This window comes from Pogona vitticeps, chromosome 1, assembly GCF_051106095.1.
Source record: "Pogona vitticeps strain Pit_001003342236 chromosome 1, PviZW2.1, whole genome shotgun sequence".
In the NCBI taxonomy this organism is placed as follows: domain Eukaryota; kingdom Metazoa; phylum Chordata; class Lepidosauria; order Squamata; family Agamidae; genus Pogona; species Pogona vitticeps.
Genome location: NC_135783.1, coordinates 317293043 through 317320256, shown reverse-complemented (window position 1 = coordinate 317320256; position 27214 = coordinate 317293043). Strand labels below are relative to the sequence as shown.

General features: G+C 39.8%; 1 protein-coding gene across 8 annotated transcripts in view; it reads right to left on the bottom strand.

Annotated features, from left to right (window-relative positions):
- Nucleotides 1-27214, bottom strand: part of MIPOL1 (mirror-image polydactyly 1) — a 233386-nt gene that overhangs the window by 102688 nt on the left and 103484 nt on the right. For all 8 annotated transcript variants that reach the window (XM_072986393.2, XM_072986392.2, XM_078392515.1 and 5 more), the window contains one exon: nt 13314-13421. In XM_072986393.2, the coding sequence (XP_072842494.2) occupies nt 13314-13421 (108 nt within the window). The remainder of the gene's footprint in view (nt 1-13313; nt 13422-27214) is intronic.

Sequence of the window (27214 nt, the reverse complement as noted above, 5' to 3'; positions counted from 1 at the left end):
CAGTCTCTGTATGATTTCCCAGAACTCCCAGAAGCTTTCACCACTTGCTGTGCTGGCCAGGATTTCTGGGCATTGCAGTCCAAGAACATCTGGTGACCCAAGTTTGAGAACCACTGTATCTAGAATACATGGTGCTGGCCTAGTGGTTCCCAGAGAAGACAGTAACCAAAAGAAAGAAAGCTCTTCCTTATTATGATTTATTAGTTACATTTATACAGTGGTGCCTCGACTTACGACCATCCCAACTTACGACCATTTCGAGTTACGACCAGCTTCGACTTGTGACCGGACCTTCGAATTACAACAGAAAAAAAGGTGGGGGAACAGGCGTGGAATTCAAATGTACTAACTGCTGGTTGGCGAAGAGGCTGATTCTTTGTAGCTCTTTTGCCCCAACGGTTAGAGTGTGTGCGTCGGAGGAGGCTTCGGACTGCCTGGTGCTGCTTTCTGCTTCTGAGGAAGCACATTTACAGGATTTTGCAGAATGGGTTTGAGCTGGGGGGTTATGTTTCTGTGCTGTGATGTTTTTGGTGTGTTCGGTGAGGGTTTTTTTTTTTTGCCCCAGCGCCTTCCGATGGGCTTGCATTTTTTGGGAGTGTGTTTGTTTTTCGGCCCCAGCACACTCCAGTGGGGCTTGCATTTTTTTGGGGAGGGTTGGTGATTCCCCCCCCCGCAGCTCTGACATGTTCCGATGGGCCTTGCATTTTGTTTTGTTTTTTGTCTGTTTTTTTCCGCCCCCAGCATGTTCCGATGGGGCTTCCATTTTTTTTTTTGTGATTTCCCCCCCGCCCCCGACATGTTCTGATGGGGCCTGCATGTATGTATGTGTGTGTGTTTCAGCCCCAGTGCATTCCAATGGGGCTTGCATTGTTTTTTGTGGGGTTTTTTGGGGGGTTTGGGTGATTTTTTTTTCAGCCCCAGTGCATTCCAATGGGGCTTTCATTTTTTTGGTGTGTTTGCTTTTCAGCTCCACCGTGTTCTGATGGGGCTTGCAGTGTGTGTGTGTGTGTGTGTGTGTGTGTGTGTGTGTGTGTGTGTGTGTGTGTGTGTTTGTAATTTTTTTCCCGGCCGGAATGGATGAATTGCGTTCCAGTGCATTCCTATGGGAAATGGTGCTTTGACTTCCGACCATCATTCCAGAATGGATTAGGTTGTAAGTTGAGGCACCACTGTACAGTGGTGCCTCACAAGACGATTATAATTTGTTCTGTGAGAAGCGATGTCTTGCGAAAAATTCATCTTGCGAGGTTCCCTATGGGAACCTTGCAAGACGAATGAAATTTATTCATCTTGCAAGGCATCGGTCTTGGAAAAAAATGTCTTGTGAAGCATGGTCATAGAAAAAAACTGTCTTGTGAGGCACCATAGCGATAACAAAAACCAATCGTCTTGTGGGTTTTTCGTCCCGTGAGGCAATCATCTTGCGAGGCACCACTGTATTTTATATCATTTGCACCCAGGGCAACATACACACCTCTATTCTCTATGTTTTATCTTCATCAAAACCCTGCCTGGTAGGTCATACTGAATGGAAGTGATTGGCTCGAGGTCCCCCAACCACTTTTATGTCCCAATGTAGACTAGAACATTGATTTCCCCACTAGCAGTATAACATGTTAACCACCATATCACAGTGGCCCTGCCCCACTGTTCTCAAGCCACAGCATTGTTTTTAACTCTGGAATAAGGAATGGCTTTAGAATGTGTAAAGCACATAACTCAAAAATAATATCTTGTTTGCTGCCAATTCTCAGCAGGTCAAAGTGGCAAAAATGTTTTGACAGAAAAAGCAGCTGCCAGCCACTACTTACAAAAAAAGTACTGTATTTTCCTGTGTAGAAGATGTCTCCATGTAGAAGATTACCCCCAATTTTCTAACCCAAAATTCAGAAATCAGTATTTTAAACATTAGAAAGGAACACATTTTATTTAGTAACTAGGCAATATTTATACACCAGTATTTTTTTTTTATTTTTTTTTTCTGACATCTTTGTGGGCTCAGAATGCTCCGACATTACCGGTCACTGTCACATCCACACACTACCTACACGCTCTCCTCCACATCAGCGAACATCAATTACACAAGTCTCATGATTGGAGGAAGACTGTTTGCAGAGACAAGCTATCAGCAGTTTCGCTCCTGAGTGGAGGCAGGCTGGTTTGCAGAGACAAGGGCAGTTTTGCATCCGCATGGTTTTCCCCTTGGCTTACTTCCATGTCTAAGACGACCCTCAATTTTTAGTCTAACGCTTTTAGGAAAAAGTAGCATTTTATACACAGAAAAATACTGTATTTATTTCCAGTGGTTTCAGTACAGTTCAAAGCCACTAAAAATCAGAAGACCACCTTACATAATTGCTTAACGGCACTTTTTGTCTGAATAAGCACCCCTGTTTATAAAGCTATGAAAACTCAAGAACACATTTATGGAAGTCCTTTGGGTAGTAACTGCATAGCTTTTCATGGCCAAGGTACTACATTGGTAGATTTTGTTGTTTTCAGAGTCCTCTGAACCTATATCCATAGGTACATTACTTTTGAGAACTAGCTGTTAGGGTAGAGTGGGCGGCATATACATTAAATAAATAAAATAAATAAATAAATAAATTTCTTCATTGATACACCAATCTGAAAAGAGCTTTTTGCTGGCAACAGGCCACAAACTCAATGCGAGTTTTAAATTAAGAATGAAAGAAGACTTGAGAAAGGCAGATACACAATAATGTTTAAGCCAGGTTGAGTTTGCAACCTTATGAATGTATCAAGGCCTCTCTAGCTTTTTTAAAAAAATAAAAAAAACCACTCACTCATGACATGTACAGATTTCAAGTCACAAAACAAAAGAGCTGAGCGCTATCAGGTAGTGAAACCCTGGTAAAATGTTTGACCGGGAGGGGGTGGGAGGGTGAGTGAGAGCCAAGCCATATAAGTATTTATATATGGCTTGCCCCACCTATGTCTCCTCAGTGTCTACAAGAGGCCAAAAGTGGATTCTGTTAACTTGGAACGGCATTTCAGATAAGGAGGTCACAGATGGATCAGCAAAAGACCTTTGCTACTTAGAGCTTCTTATCACTTTCATTGGGGCAGGGGGTTAAGGTAGAAACTTTATAACAGTCAACTGTACAGAAACAACAAAAGTTCATTAAGCATTTAGAGTGAAGGGAATCTACAAGATTATTTTGAATATTTGGTAGGGGGAGCAGTAATATTGCATTTTCAGTGTTGCAGACCATATATTTCCCACTATGATTCCAAAACCCTTTCCCTAGGTAATCATAAGCAATTCATATTCACACTCTACCCCTGTATATGTGACACTGGCATTTTCTCCCCATATGTAGCTGTGGAACCAAAGGCTGGGAGTTCAGTTCTCCACTGTCCCTCTAGAGCAGAGGTGTAAAACTCAATTTCTTCTTGGGCCGCATCGGCATTATGGTTGCACTCAAAGGGCTGGTTATATCTGTAATACTATATCAATGTATCTACTCTTTATCATATTAAATATAATCCTCCTCATTCAATTATCACTTTCTGACTCTTCGCTGCTTGGAATGCTGGGATTAGAAGTCCTGCTGGGCGGATTCCCAGCATCCTTGCAGAGCATTATGGGTGACCAGGTAAGTGCCTGTGTATTGTATACTGCACAGTAGCAGGCAACCCTGTGAGAGCCACATGAAACAGCCCGGTGGGCCAGATTCAGCCTGCGGGCCTTCAGTTTGAAACATGTGCTGTAGGGCAGTGGTCCCCAACCTTGGGTCTCCAGATGTTTTTGGACTTCAACTCCCAAAAATCCTGGCCAGCAGAGGTGGTGGTGAAGGTTTCTGGGAGTTGTAGTCCAAGAACATCTGGAGGACCAGTGGTTGGGGACCACTGGTCTAGGGAGAAGTGCCAGGTTGTTTACATGGTCCCAGAGCAGAAAGGAATGGCAAACCACTTCTGAAAATACCTAGAGAGCCCTGGAAAGGATTGTCATAAGTAGGAATTGGCTGGTATTATTGTCATGGTCGTTGTTATCGTCATTATCATCGTCATCATCCAGCCTGCTTAAAAAAGATCTATTTGGATTGACTAACAGTCCTCTTTGTGATCTGCAACAGATTATAAAGGATTTCTAAATGCAAGTTGTTCAACAATACTAGCAAGTGTTTTTATGTGAATGTGTAGAGGGACTATGAGCTCCATCCAGTTCTGGTGATAAAATAATAATCATGTGCTATCAAGTCAATTCTGACGTGCTGACACTTTTCAGGGTTTCCTAGGTAGAGAATACTCAGAAGTGGTTTTCCATTCCCTCCTTCTGGGGTCACCCCTGGTACTGTGCAGCTTGCCCAAGGCCACACAGGCTGGCTCTACCTGCAGGAGCAGTACCTGCAGGTGTGATTCCCTACCTCTTCTCACAGTGGGCAATCACACTCCCAGCCTCTGGCTCTGCAGTCAGATACCTTTTTCCTCTGCAGCCCCCATCCCATGCTCTTAAAACCTGCTCTGGACTGGGAGATTTTTTGGGGATGTTTCAGGGTAGGTGGGGAGAGTTTTAAGACAAGGAGAAAACAGAAGAGGCACCTTGCACAAGCAGAAATCTGCTCATGTAACAGAGGATGTAGTCATTAGTTTAGGCATGAGACCCACCAAGATTTACACTTTGGCTGATCCTGTCAAACTCAGGGCCTTGCTAGACCAGGGCTGTGAATCTTGTTGTTGTTGTTTAGTAGTTTGGTCGTGTATGACTCTGGGTGACCCCATGAACCAGAGCATGCCAGGCCCTCCTGTCTTTCACTGCCTCCCGGAGTTGGGTCAAATTCATGCTGGTAGCTTTGATGACACTGTCCAGCCATCTCGTCCTCTGTGAATCTTACAGTGGACTCTCTACTTACAGAATTAATCCGTACTGGAACAGTGGCTGTAGGTAGAAAAGTCTGTAGGTCGAGTCTCCATTGACTTACCATGCATTGAACACCAATTAATCCATAACCGGCCATTTTTGTTCCGTTTTTGTTCCATTTTGGTTTTTTTCTAGTCTGTAGGTCAAGTCGAACCTAAATTTTGCGGCCACAGAAGTCTGCAACTTGAAAAGTTTGTAAGTTGAGCCATCTGTAAGTCGAGGGTCCACTGTATTGTGTCTCATTCTTGGCTGACAAACAGGGAACCACGGCCACCACCACCACCATCATCATTATTATTGTTATTATTATTGTCAGCTCATCTTTTTGTGGCAGGTTTCCTAAAAGATATTTCTTACAGTTGCAGCAAAATCTCTGCAGCTTCACAGCTTTTCATACATTTCATTCATTTCTTGCCCAACTAATTGTGCAAGAAATGGATGGCAGCACAGTATGCATCTTTTTGTTGTGCCAGATGCAATAATATGTTCCTTGGAGCTGGTTGGGAAAGCCCAAGGAGCACCACTTATAGGCAGGAAGGGCAATGGTAGATAATCTGGCACTGGTGATTGGGTTTTTCTCCTCCTTCTTCAGCCTTGTGTTGATTAACTAGCAAAAGATACACTTGGCTGGGATGTGAAGAGTGGGTGCTAAATCCCTTGCTTACAGAACAATAGGGACACACCAGCCAAAATTCTATTGCTTAGCACAGTTAATTACAATGGAGTAGGCCTCTTCAATCAATGGGATTTGGTAAGTCACCTCCTCCCTAAATTCCACTGATTCAAATGGGCCCACTCTAACTATGACTTATTTTAGCAGACTAAACTGAAGTTAGAATAGGTCCATTTGAATTGATGCAACCTACAGAGGACCTGACTTACCAAATCCCCATAGATTCAATGATCCTAGTGCAATTTATTATGGTAAGCAACAGGATTTTGGGCAATGTCTCTGTTGCAGTCTCTAAAGCTAATATCTTTTCATTCTGAGAAGCAAACAGTACACACACAGAGAAAGAGAGAGGCACATATAAAGAGCAAGCACAGAAATGCTGGCTGATGGTTAAAAAACAAGCCAAACAACCTATTCAATACTGTACTTCCGAAAAATCCAAGCAATAAGGCAGCAATGGCTCATTCTACCTAATGTACGAAAATGTTAAGATATGCAGCCTTTGATACATATTGTAAATCTAGATGTCTTGCTATGAGAATCCTAGCACACATACATAGCAACTACAGAAAGACTGACTGCTCATTTAAAAAGAAGTAAAGAGCCCATTGGAAGCTGACGATTCTTAAAAATTCACACAAGGCAGTAAAAGTTGACTTTTAAGATTTTCCCTATAGTTTGTGTAAGAATTCTTGATGGGACATCATGAGAAGGTGATGAGGAGAAAATTCTTGCAATTCCTTCATCAGAGGAAAGAAATAAAGATTTACCTCCCTAACTATTTACATGACCACGTATGGCTTCCTGTTTTATGCAAGGCAGGAAATTTTTAGAGAAAATCTGGTATTTGACAGCAGGATATGGCTTTCTTGCATATAAAATTGGAACTGATAGGGAAAAGGTAGGTCACCTTGCTTTCACGCTCCTGACAGAATAATCTGGAGGAATGAGGATTTCCTAGCTAAAGAATCCCGACCTCTGTGAGAAGGTAAAATCTGAAAGGGAAGAGAAGTTTAGGGAGCATTCATTACATCCCTTCACTTGACAAGATACTGATTTCCCATCTAGCAGTAGAACAAATATAAGGGTAAAACTGGATATTTCAATATAGATATTTCTGAATTTAAGTAGATAAAAAGTTTATCTATTTAGAATTTTAAAAAGTTTAGATAGATAAAATAAATAAATGAATATATTTATTTGATTGATATTTCATCACTTGATCATCATGAGAATTCAAAAGAATCTGATCTTTCACTGGACCTCTTACAACTCCTATAGCTTGATAAAAACATATTTCTATTACAATAGCATCACAACAGAAGGAACCGCAACAGAAAGTGTCTATCTCTGGACTAGATCAGATGGAAAGCTCTCTGATCTCTCCAGATTGAGAGCGAAGACCAAAGTCCAACTGAAATGCATGTGGGACTTCCTGTTCGCCAATGATGCAGCCATTGTTGCCCACTCTGCTGAAGACCTCCAACAGCTCATGAATCATTTTAGCAAGGCCTGCCAAGACTTTGGACTAACGATCAGCCTGAAGAAAACACAAGTCATGAGCCAGGGTGTGGACTCAACTCCCTCTATTACCATTTCCACACAAGAATTGGAGGTTGTTCATGACTTTGTGTACCTTGGCGCAACAATCTCTGACACTTTCCCTAGATGTCGAGCTGAATAAACACATTGGTAATGCACCTAGCATGTTCTCTAGACTCACAAAGAGAATAAGGCTTAATAAGAAGCTGACAGCATATACCAAGATCCAGGTCTATAGAACCTGTGTCCTGAGTACACTCCTGTACTGCAGTGAGTCCTGGACCCTTTGTGCATAGCAGGAGAGGAAGCTGAACATGTTCCATATACATTGTCTCTGACACATTTTTGGTATCACCTGGCAGGACAAACGTCCAAACAGAGTAGTCCTAGAACGAGCTGGAATTTTTTGCATGTATACATTACTGAAACAGCGATGTCTATGTTGGCTTGGGCATATTGTAAAAGTGGCTGATGGTTGGATTCCAAAAGATCTCCTGTATGGAGAATTAGTGCAGGGAAATCACCCAAAGGGAGACCACAGCTGTGATACAAGGACATCTGCAAGCGGGATCTGAAGGCCTTAGGAATGGACTTCAACAGATGGAAAACCCTGACATCTGAGCATTCAGCCTGGAGGTAGGCAGTACATCTCGGCCTCTCCCATTTTGAAGAGACATTTGTCCAGCAGGCCGAGGCAAAGAGGCAGTAACGAAAGGAGCAAAATCAGGGAGTCGGACAGTGGACAGATTGTATTTGTCTTCAGTGTGGAGGGGATTGTCGCTCTCGAATTGCCTTCTCAGCCACACTAGATGCTGTTCCAAGTCCTTTATTCAGAACATGTTATCATAGTCTCTCGAGACTGAAGGATGCCTAATCTAAATCTAAAGCATCACAATGATTTATCTACAAACTTCACTTACTAACACAGAGATGCAGAACCCTCAAGAAGTAGGGTGGAAGATCTCATTGTACCTACCCCCCTCTTTTGGCCTTTAATTTGGACACCAAAAATCGTGGCATAAAATTTCTGTATACAATTTGAAAATCCCAGGCATCGAAACATTTTGATTTAGGACTTTAAAAAATAATAGTCCCCAAACAAAAAAAGTGTGGATAGGGCCAGCCACAGATTATATCTTGTCCTGGGTAACAACTATCTCCAGTAACCTATTACAAAGTTCTGGTTGTAAAGTTTGCAGTATCAGTAGTGCTTAGAACTGTCTTGTGTTGTCTCACCATAAAGCTGGTTTCTACCCAAAACAAATGACTTCAAAGTGGAAATGGGAAAAATACATTCCAAAGCTCAGTGAAGGAAGTTCAGTTTTGTAATTAGTAGTCAAACAACCCATATAATGTAATACTATCTATACACTTACCTGCACCTAAGTCCCATTTAATTCAACAGGAGGTATTGTGAATTTCGTTGTATGGTATACTGTGTATATACTTACAATGACAATAAATTATATTATTATTATTACTGAGGAAACATGTACAGGATTGTTTGCTCTCTGTCCCCAGTTCCTCACAGAGGATACTATCAACACTGAGCTACCTCACCTCAGTGTCCCCTTCATTTTAAGGCCCAGGTTGACTACCGAGTTCTTGCACCCTTATGTTTGGTCCTGGATATTGTCTCCTATTCATTTGACTTGTTCTCCCTCACTGGTGTAATCTCTTGCATATATAAACTAACAAGCCACCATTACATCTTTATACTACACACCCTCCCTTTGGGCATTTGCTGAGATTAATATAACACTTTTGTATAATCTACTTTGAGTTTGGAAATATATTTTTATTGACCAAGTGTTTCTTTCTGTTAACCACAAAGAAAGAAAGAAAGTTTATTGTGCTATCAATCCATTTGTCATGGGTGAGAAGCTAAAGAATACTTTTGGTAATATGTACTGTCATCTCTAGCGAAACAGACACTAAGGCATACAATTAAAATTATTCAAACAAATAGTACTCAGAATACTATTTGTATAAAAAGAGCCATATATGTAAATATCAGTTGAATCAGATTCTCACCATGAAAAATAGCATGCTATTTTAAAATGTATGCCAGATTTTCTTCTTTAGAAAGAGTAAAAACAATAACAGGCAAATGAACCACATGGTTATTCCTACTTATTTCTACTTCTTCTTGTTTCTCTCCAGATGTTACTCCCAGTTCTTATACCTTCAGCTTTCAGGAAGTATATAAACCCTAAAAGGGGAGTGGTGGGAGGAGATAGCAGATCAAATTTAAATCAGAAATTTAAATCTCTGGCTGATCAGCAGCACATCACTAAGACTTTTGAATACTTACTTGTTTAACAGTAGCAACAACAGGAGTCTTAAACTCCCGCCCCAAAACACTGAGCTACTGATGTTGAAGAAAGCTTGGTGGGGTAATCTAGTAGTGGAAATCTTGTGTGTACTGGGATAATAATGGACTGAGCATATGATGGGAGGCATTCTTGTTCCTATGTTCTAAGAGTGTGCCCCATCTCTTCAAGCCACTGTTTTGCACAGGGATATGGTTTCTGGACTTTAGGGTGGCAGTCAAAAAAACAAAGTAGCGTTTGCAGAACACTTCATGCATTTTCAGATGACTCCTGAACTCACAAGGGTTCATAATATTCATACAAATTGAGGATTGGGAACTGATGGGTTTTCTTTGTGAAAACACCTTTGATTTGTAAGGTGCACAGCAACAGATGCGGCTGGACGCCATTTGTACCTATACAACAAGTTAACACTAGCTATATTGTATTGTGCTAAAAGAGATGTAGGATTGTAAGAGATTATGTTCAAAAAGGTAAGCAGGTTAGTCTCATCATAACAAAGGATTTTAGGGCACCTTTAAGGTTAACAGATATATTTCAGAATGACCTTTTTGAGATTATAAATTATCTCTTCAGATGTACTTGGGGAAACAAAATGCAATAAGTGAAAGCTCATGCTAAAATTAGGGGTCTTAAGGGTGCTACAAGACTCTATGTGTCACCAGGAACTGATTTTTAATTTTTTTTAATCTATATTGTAGCACCAATTACACCAGCTAGAATGCACCCGATAAATACTTACTGTGCATACATACTACTGCGAGAAAATAAATGTGGATGACTCCCAAGAGACCGTAAGACCTCTTCAATATGGACTACAGAGCTAGCAGCATGCAGCCAATGATCTTAACTAATCTAGCCAATTTGTAATTTGTAATATCTATCGCTGAACAGTTTAGCATTATAGAAAAAAATTGTTTAAAATTGCAGAGACATTAGCTCAATCTGAGGTTGGCACTACGTATACAAACACATGGCTCAAGCCATTTGGCTGTCCAAGGCAGAATAGCAAAAGACAACTCTTCCCCTTACCCAGCCCAGTTCTTCTGACTGTGAGGCAGAATATCTCATTAGCACTTCTTTGCATCACTGTCAGTAAAGACAGGGTAATAGCTATGCACATAAGAATTTCACAGGGTGCAGCCATGTTAGTTTGTTGCATGGCACCTTGAAGATTTACAAGCCAAATAAAACCTGTGAATCTTTAAAAATGTCACAAAATTCTGTATTATATTTTTTAAAATAAGAATCTGTTATAAGTTAGTCATCCTTCAGTCTCGAAAGACTATGGTACCGTGCTCTGTATGGAGGACTTGGAACAGCGTCTAGTGTGGCTGAGGAGGCCGATTCGAGAGTGACAGTCTCTTCCACACTGAAGACAAATCCAATCTGTCCCCTGTCCAGCTCCCTGGTTTTGCTGCTTTTGTGACTTCCTCTTTGCCTCAGCCTGCTGGGCAAGGGTCTCTTCAAATTGGGAGAGGCCGTGATGCAATGCCTGCCTCCACGCTGAACGCTCAGATGTCAGGGTTTCCCATCTGTTGAGGTCCATTCCTAAGGCCTTCAGATCTCGCTTGCAGATATCCTTGTATCGCAGCTGTGGTCTCCCTCTGGGGTGATTTCCCTGCACTAATTCTCCATACAGGAGATCCTCTGGAATCCAACCATCAGCCAGACGTGCCCAAGCCAACGTAGACGTCGCTGTTTCAGTAATGTGTTCATGCTGAAAATTCCAGCTCGTTCTAGGACTACTCTGTTTGGAAGTTTGTCCTGCCAGGTGATACCAAAAATCCGTCGGAGGCAACGCATATGGAAGGTGTTCAGCTTTCTCTCCTGCCGTGCACAAATGGTCCAGGACTCACTACAGTACAGGAGTGTGCTTAGGACACAGGCTCTATAGACCTGGATCTTCGTATGTGTCGTCAGCTTCTTATTGAGCCATACTCTCTTTGTGAGTCTAGAGAACATGGTAGCTGCTTTGTCAATGCGTTTATCCAGCTCGACATCCAGAGACAGGGTGTCAGAGATGGTTGAGCCCAGGTACACAAAGTCATGAAAGTGATACAGTTTCATAAGCTGCTTAGATGACCAACCAGCTTACTCTAGTTCACAATAAGGTCACCTCTGGTGTAAAGAGTTGTAAAGACTCTTTTTTTCATAACAGCTGCAAATGAAGTACCATTAAGCAATATTACTTTTTTGTCTTAAGTGGGTACACTGGGTACAAATACATAAATGACTGGGTGCCAGTTTCAAAAGTGTGGCTGGAATGCTAAAAGCTGGCCTTGATTTGGGTAGTCAAAGAGTAACTAAAGCAACAAAGACATGGAACAGCTGGGAATGAACTACATTTTCTCTGACAGCTGTCTAAAATTTTCTCTAATCTAAGACCCTTTTAGGTATCCCTATGACAACCAAGTAAAGAACAGCTTTATCTTTCTTCTGTTTTGTTAGTTGCATTGGATTATGAACAATAAGCCCAAATAACAAACTTGTTTTTATAAGGAGTGGTGCATCCATTTAATAGTGACTGCCATTTTCATGTTTTAAAAGCAACAAATACAGATTGTTCGATTTTTATAACCACCGACACACCCAAAAGTTAAAATGAATGAGAAGCATGGTAAAAATTGAAAAGAGAAAGGAAGGGCTTTTAAAAATAATCAACCCTTGACCCCAATCTATGGAAAATCTCTGTCCTTCTGACACAGTAGTATGAATCTGAATTCTATGGATATTTTCTTTTAAAAATTCTTTTAAATTGCAATTTTAGACACACTTACTTGGGAGTAAGCCCCACTAAATTCAGCTGTACTGACTTATGAACAGGCATACTTAGGATTGCCCTAATGCTAATGTGTTATTTGTTTTGGAAGAAATTCCGTGGCATTATGCTATAGTCTTTCTAAAATCAAAGTATAACTCCCCCTAATTTTTTTCATTATCCTCCCTTCAATCTTTATTTATTTATTTATTTAAGACATTTATATCACACTTTTCCTTCTATGCATTGAAGGCAAGGTAAGAGTAAAAGAACCATAAACTCAAAAAGTAAAAAGGATCCTTTACAATTTAAAATGGAACCATTAGTGAACTAAAGCGGTAAAACTAAGTCATCTTGAATCCTCTTCTGGGGAGAAAGATGGCTTATAAATGAGACTAAATGAATAAAATAGCAAAAGAGAATTAAAAAGAAAAAAAGGAACTATATTCTTTTTCAGAAAGCAAAGACAGAATAAAAACAGCACGTTACAAGCCAAATTCCTCTCTAAAAACTGAAGTTTTAAAAGTTCTGACTAGTAAAAATGGAGGAAATAAGTAAGGTTCCTTCATTTCCTTACTCTTTTTAGACAGCCCCTCCCCGCTTTTATTTATTCCAACAAGGTTTTTGTCACCTGAAGATGGGAAAGGGATTTATAAGATATCCCTCTGTGAATGTCAGTATCAACTATGTGGTCACAACTAAGGCAAACAATTGTATTAATATGTCACACACTACCTTAAATACAGCAAACACATCCTGTTTAAAAACGCTTGTTTTGTACAGTCTCTATTGAGCAAATAGCAACAACGTCTCCCAGTATTGTGGAACTACAATACAGGCAGAAGGGAATCTCTATGAATTTAATGTCATCTATCACAACACAACCAGTCAATTTGGGGAAATATATTGAGGGTTTTTTTTATCTTGGGCTCATACACACACACATCACAAAATAATACCATAACAGAAGGGTGCTGTATCTGTGTTTAAAGAAGGGGTTGTTGGCAAACAGCGCAGCTCACTTCTGCTGAAATGTACACAGCTGATATATGCAGCACAGAAAGCTGGCACCCAGGGCTTACAACCTTAATTTGCCTGCAAGAAGGAATGGAGATTTACCTTCAGAGCACGTTCTTGATTGTTTTCAGCAGTCAGATGTCTCGTGTTGTTTGCAGAAGTCTGGTTCTGCTCTTTCATATGATGAAGCTCCTGCTCTAGCCGTTTGCACTGCAACGAGGAAAGAATCCTATTAAGTAAAAGAGCTGGGCATCTCTGGATATATATTTTTTTAACCTCCAGCAAACCAAATGAATTAATGTAAATAAAACTACCATGTGTAGTTGTGTGTGCGAAAATATAAGACTAGTTTCTTGAATCAAACTTCAGAATTAGAGGTGTTAAGTCTAAGAGATGTTATAACATAGACTTCAGTTGATTCATTTTCTGTGGCACAATGCTTTAGAGACAAAAATTCAAATTTAATATCTAAAGGAAAACATGGAGAAAATCTGTCATTCAAATGAAGACAAACGATCTTAATTACATATGGAAAAGTATATTTGGGCCATAAAATGCTGAACTGGAAGATCAAGACACAATGTTATTCACAACTTATTAAAACAATTTTTTTAAAAAAACATCGTACTTGTTGTATAAACTGCCTGATGCAGTTTAAGGCTACAGTTACAAACATCATGTGCTTGCCTTGATAATTAGAGTTTAATACTGAGAGGCAGAATTGTTAAGTTTCTGTATCAAACAGCCAAAACATAGGACAAGATGCTGGGTGTCTTCAAATGGTCACCTAACCAGTTTTCAAGAAGACTCAAGAGTTAGTTGGTAGGCATCTTGGCTTAAGGGCAAAACTGGTGGTTTGTAGAGGAGGAAAGATTAGTTTTTTTAAAAAATCGAAACCAAAAAGCCAAAGAGTGACTGGGATAGGAGAACAACCACAAACGGTAAAACAAGAGAGAACAGAGCTTCTGAAAGCATATTTGGTGACATGAGGTTTGCACTGTAAACTTAATTGTACAAGAGTGTGTTGGTTCATGCTAGTGCCAATAACGTAGAAGCTTAACTTCTAGCGTGAAAGCTGTCAACTCAATGACACATTTCTGGACAAGTACCAGAATCATGTGGATATTCTGTCTGAATTACAGTCACTCTGTAATTCAGAGTTTAATTCACTCTGTAATTCAGAATTTTTATAAGCACATGCATATTCAATTTTTTTAATTTTTAAGTAAAACTTTTTCCAATGAGTAATGAAATTGTAATATTAATGACACAGCAATATAAGCAGTTTATGAGGAAGCCAGATAGAGAACACCAATAAATAAGATCAGGCTTTTGTCAAAACAATGATATATTTTCCTCTTGAAATATTCACGTAAGCAATAGCCAGATGTGCAGGCTGGCTAGAGTCCAATGTGCAGTTGCAAATGTTCATGCCTTACTAAATCACTAAATCACTTACTAAGTGTGACTCAATCATGCTTAACTATGAACTAAGCTGGAATAATTATATATTTTATTTACCATGCACTGGACCCATCATTTTCTCCCACTAGCAGGATCACTTTCCAAATACAGTTTTGTTCAGGACATGCCAGCCAATGTAAAAGGAAATGGAAGGGATTTTTGCCAAATTGTGCTCCTATGCAGCAGCCCTTAGCACCTCTCATCTACGTCTGGATGGTACCTTAACACTCCAGAAGGGACAGAGCAGAGGAAGATCAATGAAAATGGCCTCTTACATCAATGGAAGTGAAAAGTATTCTGTGAAAAGTATTCTCCACAGGAGACAACTTCATTCATTCAGTACTTCTCAAGGCAAGCCTCCTGGAGTGCTGTGTTAGAAAATGTATGAATGCAAATACCCAGGAGATTCAACTTTATATGGTAGGGATGGCTAGGAAACAAACACCTAGAAAGAATGTTTCCAATACTACTTTCAAATGGAAGTATCAACACGGGGATGTAAATTCAGGCAACTGACTCACAAGATAGGGAATATGCTGTCCTCCAAAAGTAATGGTTATCATAGCTACTTATTCAGAACATTGTTTCAGATACAGATGTGATTTCAAGTGTCTTCATCCTTCAGCATGGGCTGCACTAGATAGGGCTGATGAGATTTGCAATCCACCTACCTCTGAGTGAACCCTCTAAGTAAACAATGATGACGACTACTACTAATTTGTGTGCCATCAAGCTGATTCTAATTTATGGCAGACTTTTCCAGTATTTTCTGGATATAAAGTACTCAGAAGTGGCTTACCACTCCCTTCTTCTTAGAGTGCAGTTTGCCCAAGGTCACTTAGGGTGGCTTTCCTCCTACAAGGAATGCTGGGGAATCAGAATCTCGACCATTGGCTCTAAAACCAGATGCTCCAACTCAGTCAGGTGTGCAATCAGTTATTATTATTGCTATTATTATTAGCCTCAGGATTCTCCTAGATAATAATCCTGGACTGATTTTCAAAGGATGGCAGGATAGTTCTTTCTTTTCCACAAATAAATGGTATTATAATATATAATAAACAATATAAAACAAAAAATAATACAAAAGTCTCTCCTACAAATAAATTTTGCTATAATAATAAAATAATACCAAATTTACTGTTTTTCTGTTTATTCTCTTTAAAAATAAAGTTATAATTTGGGACTGTTCTATTTCTCTCTCAAGCTCTGCAGTAGCCAACCTAAAGAAGGGTTTTGCTGGCCTTGAAAGCCTGGCTGTTTCTAATATTTACAGGTCCCATAAAAGTATTGCCCACCGTTATGTTTGGATTTTGTACAAGGACCATACAGCTTTTCCTCTTTTTCATGTGCACCTAAGCAGTTTCTCTCCAGGTGCTTGCAGACAGAGTCTATCCAGAATCACAGTGTAGATTTCAAGCTAACAGATCCACCATTGACATGACATTTTCCCTCAGACAGTTGCAGGAGAAATGTAGGGAACAACGAGAGCCACTCTGTGGCCTTCATAGATCTCACAAAGCCCGTTGATTTGGTTAGCAGGGAGGGCCTTTTTAAAATACTTCCACAGATTAAATGTCCACCTCGACTCCTTAAAATCATCAAGTTCTTTCATGAGGAAATGAAGGGCACTGTAGTTTTTGATGGCTCAAAATCAGAGCCCCTTGACATGCCAAGTGACATCTCTGTTTGGGATCCTTTTTGTTGTCATGCTGAAGCACGCCTTTGGAACTGCAACAGAAGGTGTCTACCTCCGTACTAGATCAGACAGAAATCTCTTTAATCTCTCTAGATTGAGAGCGAAGACCAAAGTCCAGCTGAAATGCATGCGGGACTTCCTCTTTGCTGATGATGCAGCCGTTATTGCCCATTCTGCTGAAGACCTCCAACAATTCATGAATCATTTTAGTAAGGGCTGCCAAGACTTTGGACTAGCAATCAGCCTGAAGAAAACACAAGTCATGGGCCAGGGCGTGGACTCACCTCCCTCTATTACCATCTCCACACAAGAATTGGAGGCTGTTCATGACTTTGTGTACCTTGGCACAATCTCTGACACTCTCTCCCTAGATACTGAGCTGGATAAATGCACTGGCAAAGCAGCTACCATGTTCTCTAGACTCACAAAGAGAGTATGGCTTAATAAGAAGCTGACAGCATATACCAAGATCCAGGTCTATAGAGCCTGTGTCCTGAGTACACTCCTGAGTACTGCAGTGAGTCTTGGACCCTTTGTGTATGGCAGGAGAGGAAGCTAAACATGTTTTATATATGTTGTCTCTGATCCATTTTTGGCATCACCTGGCAGGACAAAGTTCCAAATAGAGTAGTCCTAGAACGAGCTGGATTTTTTTGCATGTATACATTACTGAAACAGTGACATCTATGTTGGCTCAGGCATGTTGTGAGAATGGCTGATAGTCGGATTCCAAAAGATCTCCTGTACGGAGAATTATGCAAGGAAATCACCCAAAGGGAGACCACAGCTGCGTTACAAGGACATCTGTAAGTGGGATCTGAAGGCCTTAGGAATGGACCTCAACAGATGGAAAACCCTGACATCTGAGCATTCAGCCTGGAGGCAGGCAGTGAATCTTGGCCTCTCCCATTTTGAAGAGACACTTGTCCAGCAGGCTGAGGCAAAGAGGCAGTCCCGAAACCAGCAAAATCAGGGAGCTGGACAGGGGATAGATTGTATTTGTCTTCCGTGTGGGATTGTCACTCTCAAATTGGCCTTCTCAGCCACATTAGACACTGTTACAAGTCCTTTATTTAGAGCACATTACCATAGTCTCTCAAGACTGAAGGATGCCTAATCAAGCAGTTTCTAAAGGAGGAAGTTACTGTTAAGAACGGCACTAATTTCCATTGGTAGACCAGTCACTTCTGAAGCATCCATCAAATACACAAGTTTCGTCTAGTAGGAGATGAGAAATATCCCTCAGTTATCACCTTTTAATTCTACTTCCCTCATCTGAAAACGTGCTAATAGCAGATACCCATGCCTACTTGTGGGACATAGCAAATCCATCCAGCTCATATCTGGTTTGGGATTATCTTGTCTCTTGTTTATCCTTCTGCTAGGACTACAGAAGAAAGGTGGGACTGCATTCCTACGATAGGTTGTCTGCTATCAAACATGAGAAGGGATGCTTTAGCATTGTGGGGAAAGTATTCTGATTCTCACCAGCTCTGAACTCCTAGCTACAGATAAACCTATCTTCCATGAATTTGTTTAAACCTTTTAACGCAATCTAACCTTGTCTAAGACAAAATACTGCCATGCTCAATTTATTGCCTGTTCTTTGCCTTATATTTTTACAACATTTTAAATTCTTAGTTTCTGAGTTTCGATTACATACTTGGCTATTCATGGGAAATTCTCCCATATGATATACTGCATGGCCAATCAAATTACAGCATTTAGAATAAAAGGGGCAACGGATGAAACTCTACCTTTTGATGACAGGGAGAGCTTGCTTCATGTCCCTTCTAGACACAAACCTACAGGTGCTCCTTCCTGCCAAACTAAAGCTAAACAGACATTTGGCAGCAGTGCTTAAGAAGCAGTTGACTCTCCCATTCTACAGGGCTGTTGGATGCTGCATTCACAGTGATGCTTCTTGAGTATAGATGATATAAGAATTGTTATTTATTTATTTATTGTGCACACTCCAGCAAAAACACACAAAGTGGTAGAAGACATGCTGTTATATATCTAAGATGGGGATGATGTCTCATTAAGATCTTAGAGCATAAACACTCAACAGAGTGGCCAATACAGGAAAAAGGCAGTTTAAAATTTTTCCTCACATACATAGATTGTGCTTATTTTCCTATTGAGTAAACTATATACACTTATGGCCATCTCAGTTTCCCATTCCATTCTTCCTTTTCTATCCTCTATGTACTGTTTTGAGATAAGAATATAAATAAAAATGAAACAAAAGGCTAAAAGATATGATGCCGGAAGATGAGCCCCTCAGGTCAGAAGGTGTTCAACATGCTACTGAGGAAGAGCGGAGGACAAGGACAAGTAGCTCCAGAGCTAATGAAGTGGTTTGGCCAAAGCCGAAAGGAAGCTCAGCTGTGGACGTGCCTGGAAGTGAAAGGAAAGTCCGATGCTGCAAAGAAAAATATTGCATAGGAGCCCAGAATGTAAGATCTATGAACCTTGGTAAGCTGGATGTGGTCACGCAGGAGATGGCAAGAATAAACATTGACATCCTGGGCGTCAGTGAATTAAAATGGACGGGAATGGGCGAATTCCGTTAAGACAATTACCATATCTACTATTGTGGGCAACAATCCCGTAGAAGAAACTGAGGAGCCCTCATAGTCAACAAAAGAGTGGGAAAAGCTGTAATGGGATATATTCTCAAAAATGATAGAATGATTGTAATACGAATCCCAGGCAGACCTTTCAACAACACAGGAATCCAAGTTTATGCACTGATGCTGAAGAGGCTGAAACTGACCAAGTCTATGAAGACTTACAACACCTTCTAGAACTGACATAGGAGAAAGAAAGATGCTCTTGTCATTATAGGGTACTGGAATGCTAAAGAAGGGAGTGAAGAGATAAAAGGAACAACAGGTAAGTTTGGCCTTGGAGTTCAAAACAAAATAGAGCAAAGGCTAACAGAGTTTTGTCAAGAGAACAAGATGGTCATCACAAAAACTCTTTTCCAACAAGAGGCAACTCTACACATGGGCATCACCAGATGGGCAATACTGAAATCAGACTGATTATGTTCTCTGCAGCCAAAGATGGAGAACCTCTATACAGTCAGTAAAAACAAAACCGGGAGCTGAGGTGGCTCTGATCATCAGCTTATTACTGTATAGCAAAATTCAAGCTTAAACTGTAGAGAGTAGGAAAAACCACTGGGCTAGTCAGGTATAATCTAAACCACATCCCTTATGAGTACACCGTGGAAGTGAAGAACAGATTTAAGGAACTAGATTTGGTGGACAAAGTGCCTGAAGAACTATGGATAGAGGCTTGTAACATTGTACAGGAGGCAGCAAAAAAAATCCCTAGGAAAGGGAAATGCAAGAAAGCAAACTGGCTGTCCAATGAGGCCTTACAGAGAGGAGAGAAGAGAAGGGGAACAAAATGCAAGGGAGATAGGGAAAGTTACAGAAAATGGAATGCTGACTTCCACAGAATAGCAAGGAGAGACAAGAGGACCTTCTTAAATGAACAGTGCAAATAAATAGAGGAAAATAATAGAAAAGGAAAAACCAGATTTCTGTTCTAGAAAATTGGAGCTATTAAAGGAACATTTTGTGTAAAGATGGATATGATAAAGGACAAAAATGGTAGGGACCTCACAGAAGCAGAAGGCATCAAGAAGAGGAGGCAAGAATACACAGATGAATTATGCCAGAAAGATCTGGATGTCCCAGACAAACCAGATAGTTTGGTTGCTGACCTTGAGCCAGAAATCCTGGAGAGTGAAGTCAGGTGGGTCTTAGAAAGCATGGCTAACAACAAGGCCAGTGGAGGTGATGGCATTCCAGTGGAATTATTTAAAATCTTAAAAGATGATGCTGTCAAGGTACATTCAATATGCCAGCAAGTTTGGAAAACTCAGCAGTGGCCAGAGGATTGGAAAAGATCAGTCTACATCCCAATCCCAAAGAAGGGCAGTGCCAAAGAATGCTCCAACTACCGCACAATTGCACTCATTTCACACTCTAGCAAGGTTATGCTCAAAATCCTACAAGGTAGGCTTCAGCGGTATGTGGACTGAGAACTCCCAGAAGTACAGGCTGGTTTTCAATGGGGCAGAGGAACTCGAGACCAAATTGCTAACATCTGCTGCATTATGGAGAAAGCCAGAGTGTTCCAGAAAAACATCTACTTCTGCTTCATTGACTACGCAAAATTATTTGATTGTGTGGACCACACCAAACTATAGCAAGTTATTAAAGAAATGGGAGTGCCTGACCACCTTACCTATTTCCTGAGAAATCTATATGTGGGACAGGAAGCAACAGTTACAACTGTATATGGAACAACTGATTGGTTCAAAATTGGGAAAGGAGTATGACAAGGCTGTATATTGTCTCCGTGCTTATTTAACTTATACGCAGAATACATTATGTGAAAGGCAGGACTGGAGGAATCCCAAGACGGAATTAAGATTGCCCGAAGAAATATCAACAACCTTAGATATGCAGATGATACCATTCTGATGGCAAAAAGTAAGGAGGAATTAAAGAGCCTCTTAATGAGGGTGAAAGAAGAGAGTAGAAAAAAATGGTCTGAAGCTCAACATAAAAAAACCAAAAATCATGGCCACTGGTTCCATCACCTCCTGGCAAATAGAAGGGGAAGATATGGAGACAGTGACAGATTCTTCTTTCTTGGGCTCCATGATCATTGCAGATGGTGACAGCAGCCATGAACTTAAAAGACGCCTGTTTCTTGGGAGGAAAGTGATAACAAACCTAGACAGCATCTTAAAAAGCAGAGACATCATCTTGCCAACAAAGGTCCACATAGTCAAAGCTATGGTTTTTCCAGTAGCGATGTATGGAAGTGAGAGCTGGACCATAAAGAAGGCTGACCACTGAAGAATTGATGCTTTTGAATTGTGGTGCTGGAGAATCGTGAGAGTCCCCTGGACTGCAAGGAGAACAAACCTATCCATTCTAAAGGAAATCAACCCTGAGTGCTCACTGGAAGGACAGATCCTGAAGCTGAGGCTCCAATACTTTGGCCATCTCATGAGAAGAGAAGACTCCTTGGAAAAGACCCTGATGTTGGAAAAGCGTGAGGGCAAGAGGAGAAGGGGACGTCAGAGGATGAGATGGCTGGACAGTGTCATCAAAGCTACCAACATGAAATTGACCCAACTCTGGGAGGCAGTGGAAGACAGAAGGGCTTGGCGTGCTGTGGTCCATGGGGTCACAAAGAGTAAGACACGACTTAACGACTAAACAACAACATTGTGTGCAATAGACAATTAATAGTTACAGGCTATTATCTAGGATCTCTTGGTGATTAGTTTACTTTGTGTATATTTTTGTTTTTGATAAAAAGTTTTGTGGCCCATTTAGAAAACATTCATTACCAAACAGCTTAAAAGTTACAATAAACAAATGCAATTTACTTGATGTGTATATCCCCCTTACTAATACAACTGAAACTCAACAGACACATCAGAGTACCAGTTGTATGCTCCAGACAAAGACAGTTAAACAGATTTCAAACTTGTTTTATTATTCTGTTCTCCTTCTCTTTATTTTCTTTTGAAAGATCTGCACATGAGGATACTTCCCGACTCAAAGATTCCTAAAAGAAAGCAAGCAGTTTTTGCAATTTTTAAAAAAAAACACACAGTCTCCCCCTTGTCCCAAATTCATCATGATTGCTTGAGAGGCAAATATCTCACCACTTGGATGCTACACAATTCCTTCCTCTGCAGACAAAAATAATATCAAACTCTTCCAGTCAAAACACAAACGAACCTTTGGTGTCAATGTGAGTTATGCACTTTGAACAGCAGATGTTTGGAAGGGCTTGTATTTGTCTAAATTAATTTTATCCTTTTCTTTTCCATTTAGAAGAATTACCTTTTACCCTCTACTGAAATGACAATCTTTGATTAATTTATTTAAATACACCATAATTCTAAATTAGTGTCCTTTCCCCTTTCTTTAAAAAAGTGAAAGCTTCTGCTGTGCATTTCTGGCCACCAGTCAACAAGAGTGTTTAACTGATTATTTTTACAATGCCCAGCCATTTAAAACCTCCTGGATTTCAGAGAAGGGGGGGGGGGAAGAGAAAGAAAGAAGAGAGCTTTGGTAGAGGTCAGGCCCCAGGAACATCTGCATTTTTAATACATTTTTATTTGATTATCAAAAGGAACATTTTTACTTCACGAAAAAAATGAAGAGCAGCCAGAACACTTCTCCAATCAGAAGCTGTTAAAGGACTGATGAAATTCTCCTTGTTCTCATGGTTGTAATCCAGTCAGAGCTTGAAGCTGTCAAGGAGTCAAAGAGAACTTAGTATATTTGGTTCACTCCTAATAAATATCAGTTTATGAAGAGGCTGAAGGAAGGTACAAAGCAAAATTTCATTAAAATATGTCAAGGGGAGGATTTGCAAATGCAACTCTCACTTAGGAGCACAAATCCCACTGAATATAATTTGATTTGCATGAAGGTTAATGGAGCTTGTGATCTTTTTAGGGAATTTTTCTACAAACTCCTACCCCCACTCACTAGTTTCCATGGGGAAAAGATTGCATTAAATAACAGGAACATGTATCAATCTCAAGACTCAATTTGGACTCCAATTCAGAAAGTTTCGCATTGTACTCATTTGGGAGTCATCCAATTTACCTCACGGCCAAATCAGAAATTTGCTTGGGGTGTGTGTAAACGGATTTGTTTGTTTTTGTAGACTTGGATGGTGTTTCTAATTATAGCCTATCATTTGGAAGGGATAAATCTTGTCACATTTCAGACAAAAAGACATAAATTTACCGGTCATGAGGAATTTTTTTAAAAACTTAAACTGTTGGAAATGTGTGTGTGCTTGGAAGTTACAAGTAGGGTTGGGGCCATGCTTTCATACATTTTCCTGATTTCTCACCTTCTTCCTATTTTATTTTATATTGTGACAAAGAAATAAAATTCAACTTTTATAAATACACTCTTTGTGATTCAAAGATTAGAGTCGACTGGGCAGACTTCTGAATCCCGGTTGCTTTATAGTAGTAATAACAAAATGCTATCCCTCTGCTCTGAATTATATTGCTATAATGAATAAAAGGTGGAGATTATTTAGATTTGTATGTGACAGATCAAGAACTATGTTCAATTCCAGTATTCAGAAACTATTCTTGGGCTTAGGTTTCTCTTATTCCAACGGTATGTCTCTTCCACAAGGATAATGGATCTCGGGGCTATAATAAACAATCAAGGTGACACTACATACAAAGCCTTCCATTGTTTGGGCCCATGTTACTTGTCGGAGCTTCTTTCCTTAATGTCATCTGACTGACTGACAAGATCATCCCAGTGGCGGCTCCTCCAGGTGGCCACCCTGAGGGAGGTCCATAAATCATCTACAAGAGGTAGGGGTTTCTTTGCGGTGGCTTGAACTTTATGGAACCAGCCTCCGAAGGTACTTCACCTAATCCCCTCCCTGTGGACATTCAGGAACCAATTAAAGACACTGCTTTTAAGGGAGGATTTCCATATTGACCCCAGCTGACCATCTTCCTCCCCTTTCCCTCCCTCCCCTCCTCTTCTTCCCTCCCCTCCTTTCCTCCATCTGCTCTGGCGATTAGTGAGTGCAATCTGTTTTTTTTAAGGGTTACTGCTGTTGGTTTTAATGTCACAATTTTTTATTTTTGTTTTCTATTATACATGTTGTAACCCACTCAGAGTAGTTCTGTGATACTAATGGGAGCAGGATACAAACTGAATAATAATAAAAAAGATACTACCACAGAGACATAACCATGGACTAAATGAAGTGACCTTATAACTCAAGATAACAGAAGGAATCTTCAGGAACATTCCAGCATTTCCTACCAATTCATCCCTGGTGAGGACTCAGATGGTGGAAAATGGCAATATGGATGCAACCCCTCGCCCCATTTTTTGTTCCATTTAGTACCATCAAAGAGCTAGATCATGTTATGCTGATCTTAACATATCACAAGCATATGTATCTGGTAACTGGAATTTTGAATTTCAGAAAACAGAGCTACTCAGTATATTAAACAATACTTTTTATTTCGTTATTTTTCATTTATTCTCTCTCCGTATTCACCACCTTTTATTTTTCAGGCTTGGGTCTCCCTCTCCAATTTCTACTAAATTTGCTTTGCGGAACAAAATACTAATTACTTTCTAGACAAATTAGGCATTTTATCTGTGATTCTATAGTAGAGGGGGAAAAACAATAATTTACTTCATCAGGTTTTTGTCTTTCCTAAGAACCTCATGTATAAATAAGAGACCTCTGTTTTACATGGAGGTTCTATTATTCATTCAATTTTCTAATTTCATCCCTATTCTTCAGATAAATTATTTATAAACAAAGCATGTAAGATGATAAATAGTACTCAAGGTAGTAGATTAGTATGCTCAAGCACACTTTACAAACCTGAGATAATGCACCTTCATGGAGTTGTTCAAACAATAGAAACCCACTGCAGTACAATGGACTTTAAACAGGTTCAGAATGTTATATATATTGTACATCCCAGAATTATCTGTGCCCCCAATAACTATCATTAGTCCAGCACACAAAAATGTTATTTTATTGCCATCTGAAAAAAAGACCGATAGAAAGGGTTACTAGTTAACAAAGGCAAGGTTCTAATATCTGCCTCTGAGAGATATGGCCATGTTGTTCGATGAATGTTGTCATCCTGGCATTTGATTGTCCTAAGCTTCTGGGGGATTTCAGTGTTAACACTAACACCACTTAGTAAAAAGTGGCTCAGGATTTCAGGGGGAAAAAAATCCAAAGAAACATTCTGGTCCATTTTTCTGTCTTTGCCCAGACTGCTTGCCGAGCATTATGGAGAGTCTTATAGTATTTGTGAGGTCCAATAAAGTTATTCTTCATCCATATTCTGTTGTTTTTTTTTTCATATGGACTATTCAGCTGTGTTTCTTCTTTCTTTATTTTTCCAGGATTTCCTGCCGATGATGGCAAATGATCCAATTGCAATTGGCATGATCCTCAAGTATGCAATCAGACGAAATCTTGACGTAGTATATTCTCTCTGGGTAAACTTGGCCTTCTGAAGGTGAAGGACATAACCAGTTACTCTGTTGTCATGACCAAAAAATCTTCTGATTAGCTTTAGATTTGCCGCTTGTATAAGGAAAGGAGTACATGAAAAATAAGCCATTACCCTATGGGTCTGGAAAGTGTTCTCCGAGTTACAGTGTTCAATTGGGTTTGAGCACACACAGAAAATGAGAGGTATCCGACCATTTGTCAATAATAATTGCAGGGAGAACAAGTGGTTCCACTGTGATGAAAGAGAAGACTCTTAGGTGAATGCAGAAGAAACTGATGCAACACCCAATTTTCCTGTATACTGTAACTGTTGCTTAGCATAATGCCCCCAACATTAAACTGATCGACAGGAAAAGAAAATTCTGTAAACTATCTGTCATTCTAATGAGCTGGTTTTCAAATAAGCTTCCGTGGATTTTCTTGAAATCCATATGCAAACAAGGTTATTGCCTAAACGTTAAGTTGACAGTGATAGCACAAAATGACAGGAATGAGTCTTGTCCTTCGCAAAGGACTGCCACATTAGTTCAGGAAACAAATATCATGGATCACTTCTCATTGCTGCCATCACCATATCATTTATTAATCTTGTTCAGTTATTTATTTTTTTTCCCACATCAGGAATTTGCCGATGCCTCTATATACTACACAAGTATTTGTTTGCCTCGTGCACTCCCACTTGAGCCATCAACAGCTGAAATCTCTTTTCTAGGTTGTCTTGTATAGATGCTTATTAACCAAACAGCAACAATTTCAAATAGATGAGGCACACAGAAAAGCTTCAGTGGATGAGAGCAGTGCTACATGTCTACATTAAGCTGGAACCAAACATAACCAGCACTTAGGAAGAATATGTCATCTTAATTCGTTTGTTTTTAATTCATTCCTTTTTTCTCACCTACAGGTCCTCATGACAACAATTTAACACTTTAACCAGTTTAACTTAAACCACTCTGCCCTTTGTTTAAGAGGCCACAAACTGGGAACACTTAATTATTAAAGGTTTGTTTGATATGCTGATTCCTTCAGTTTCTAATTCTAATAGGATAGACGTTTAGCTCATTCCAATTTAGGACTGAGAACAGTCCATGAACAGTTAAGATTAAGAAGCTAGTATATAGATAAAAGTTGTGGAGTTTGGCTTTAATTGTATTTGACTCAATTCTCCTCTAGCTGTTGGCTCTACATTTTTTTGTTGTTGGAAATTCATCATCATCTTTGGAAATAGGTGCTTCTTGTTTCCAGAATGCTCCTATGATATCATTAATGTCAGTATTTTGAAGGTACTAAAAACATTTGCATCTGCATGCCACAGAATAATATTCTGCTCCTTAGTTACTTCTTTTAAATATAGTAAATTCTTTCCAATACAGTGATGGTGGAGGAAAAGGACACAACACATGCCTCATCCTTGTCTTATTCCTTTAGTTTAAAAAAAGTGCAGCATAGTAACACACGTCTATTCGGAAGCAAATTCTATGTTAATTGGACACAGAACTCCAGCTCTGACTTCTGGTGAATCATTATTCCAGATGATCCAGAGAGATATTTTGGGAAAATTCCAAGACTAGACTTTGCAAACCCAGTCAGAACAGTTTTTAGAATGAGAAAACGGATAGAGCTTAAGAAAATGACATCCTAAAATATTGAAAGCACTACCTCAATGCATATGCAGAGCACAGATGCATTTTAGAATGCTATTAACTATTAATTTTGCCAACAGGTGGTTTCTTCAGTGCAAATAACTACAGAT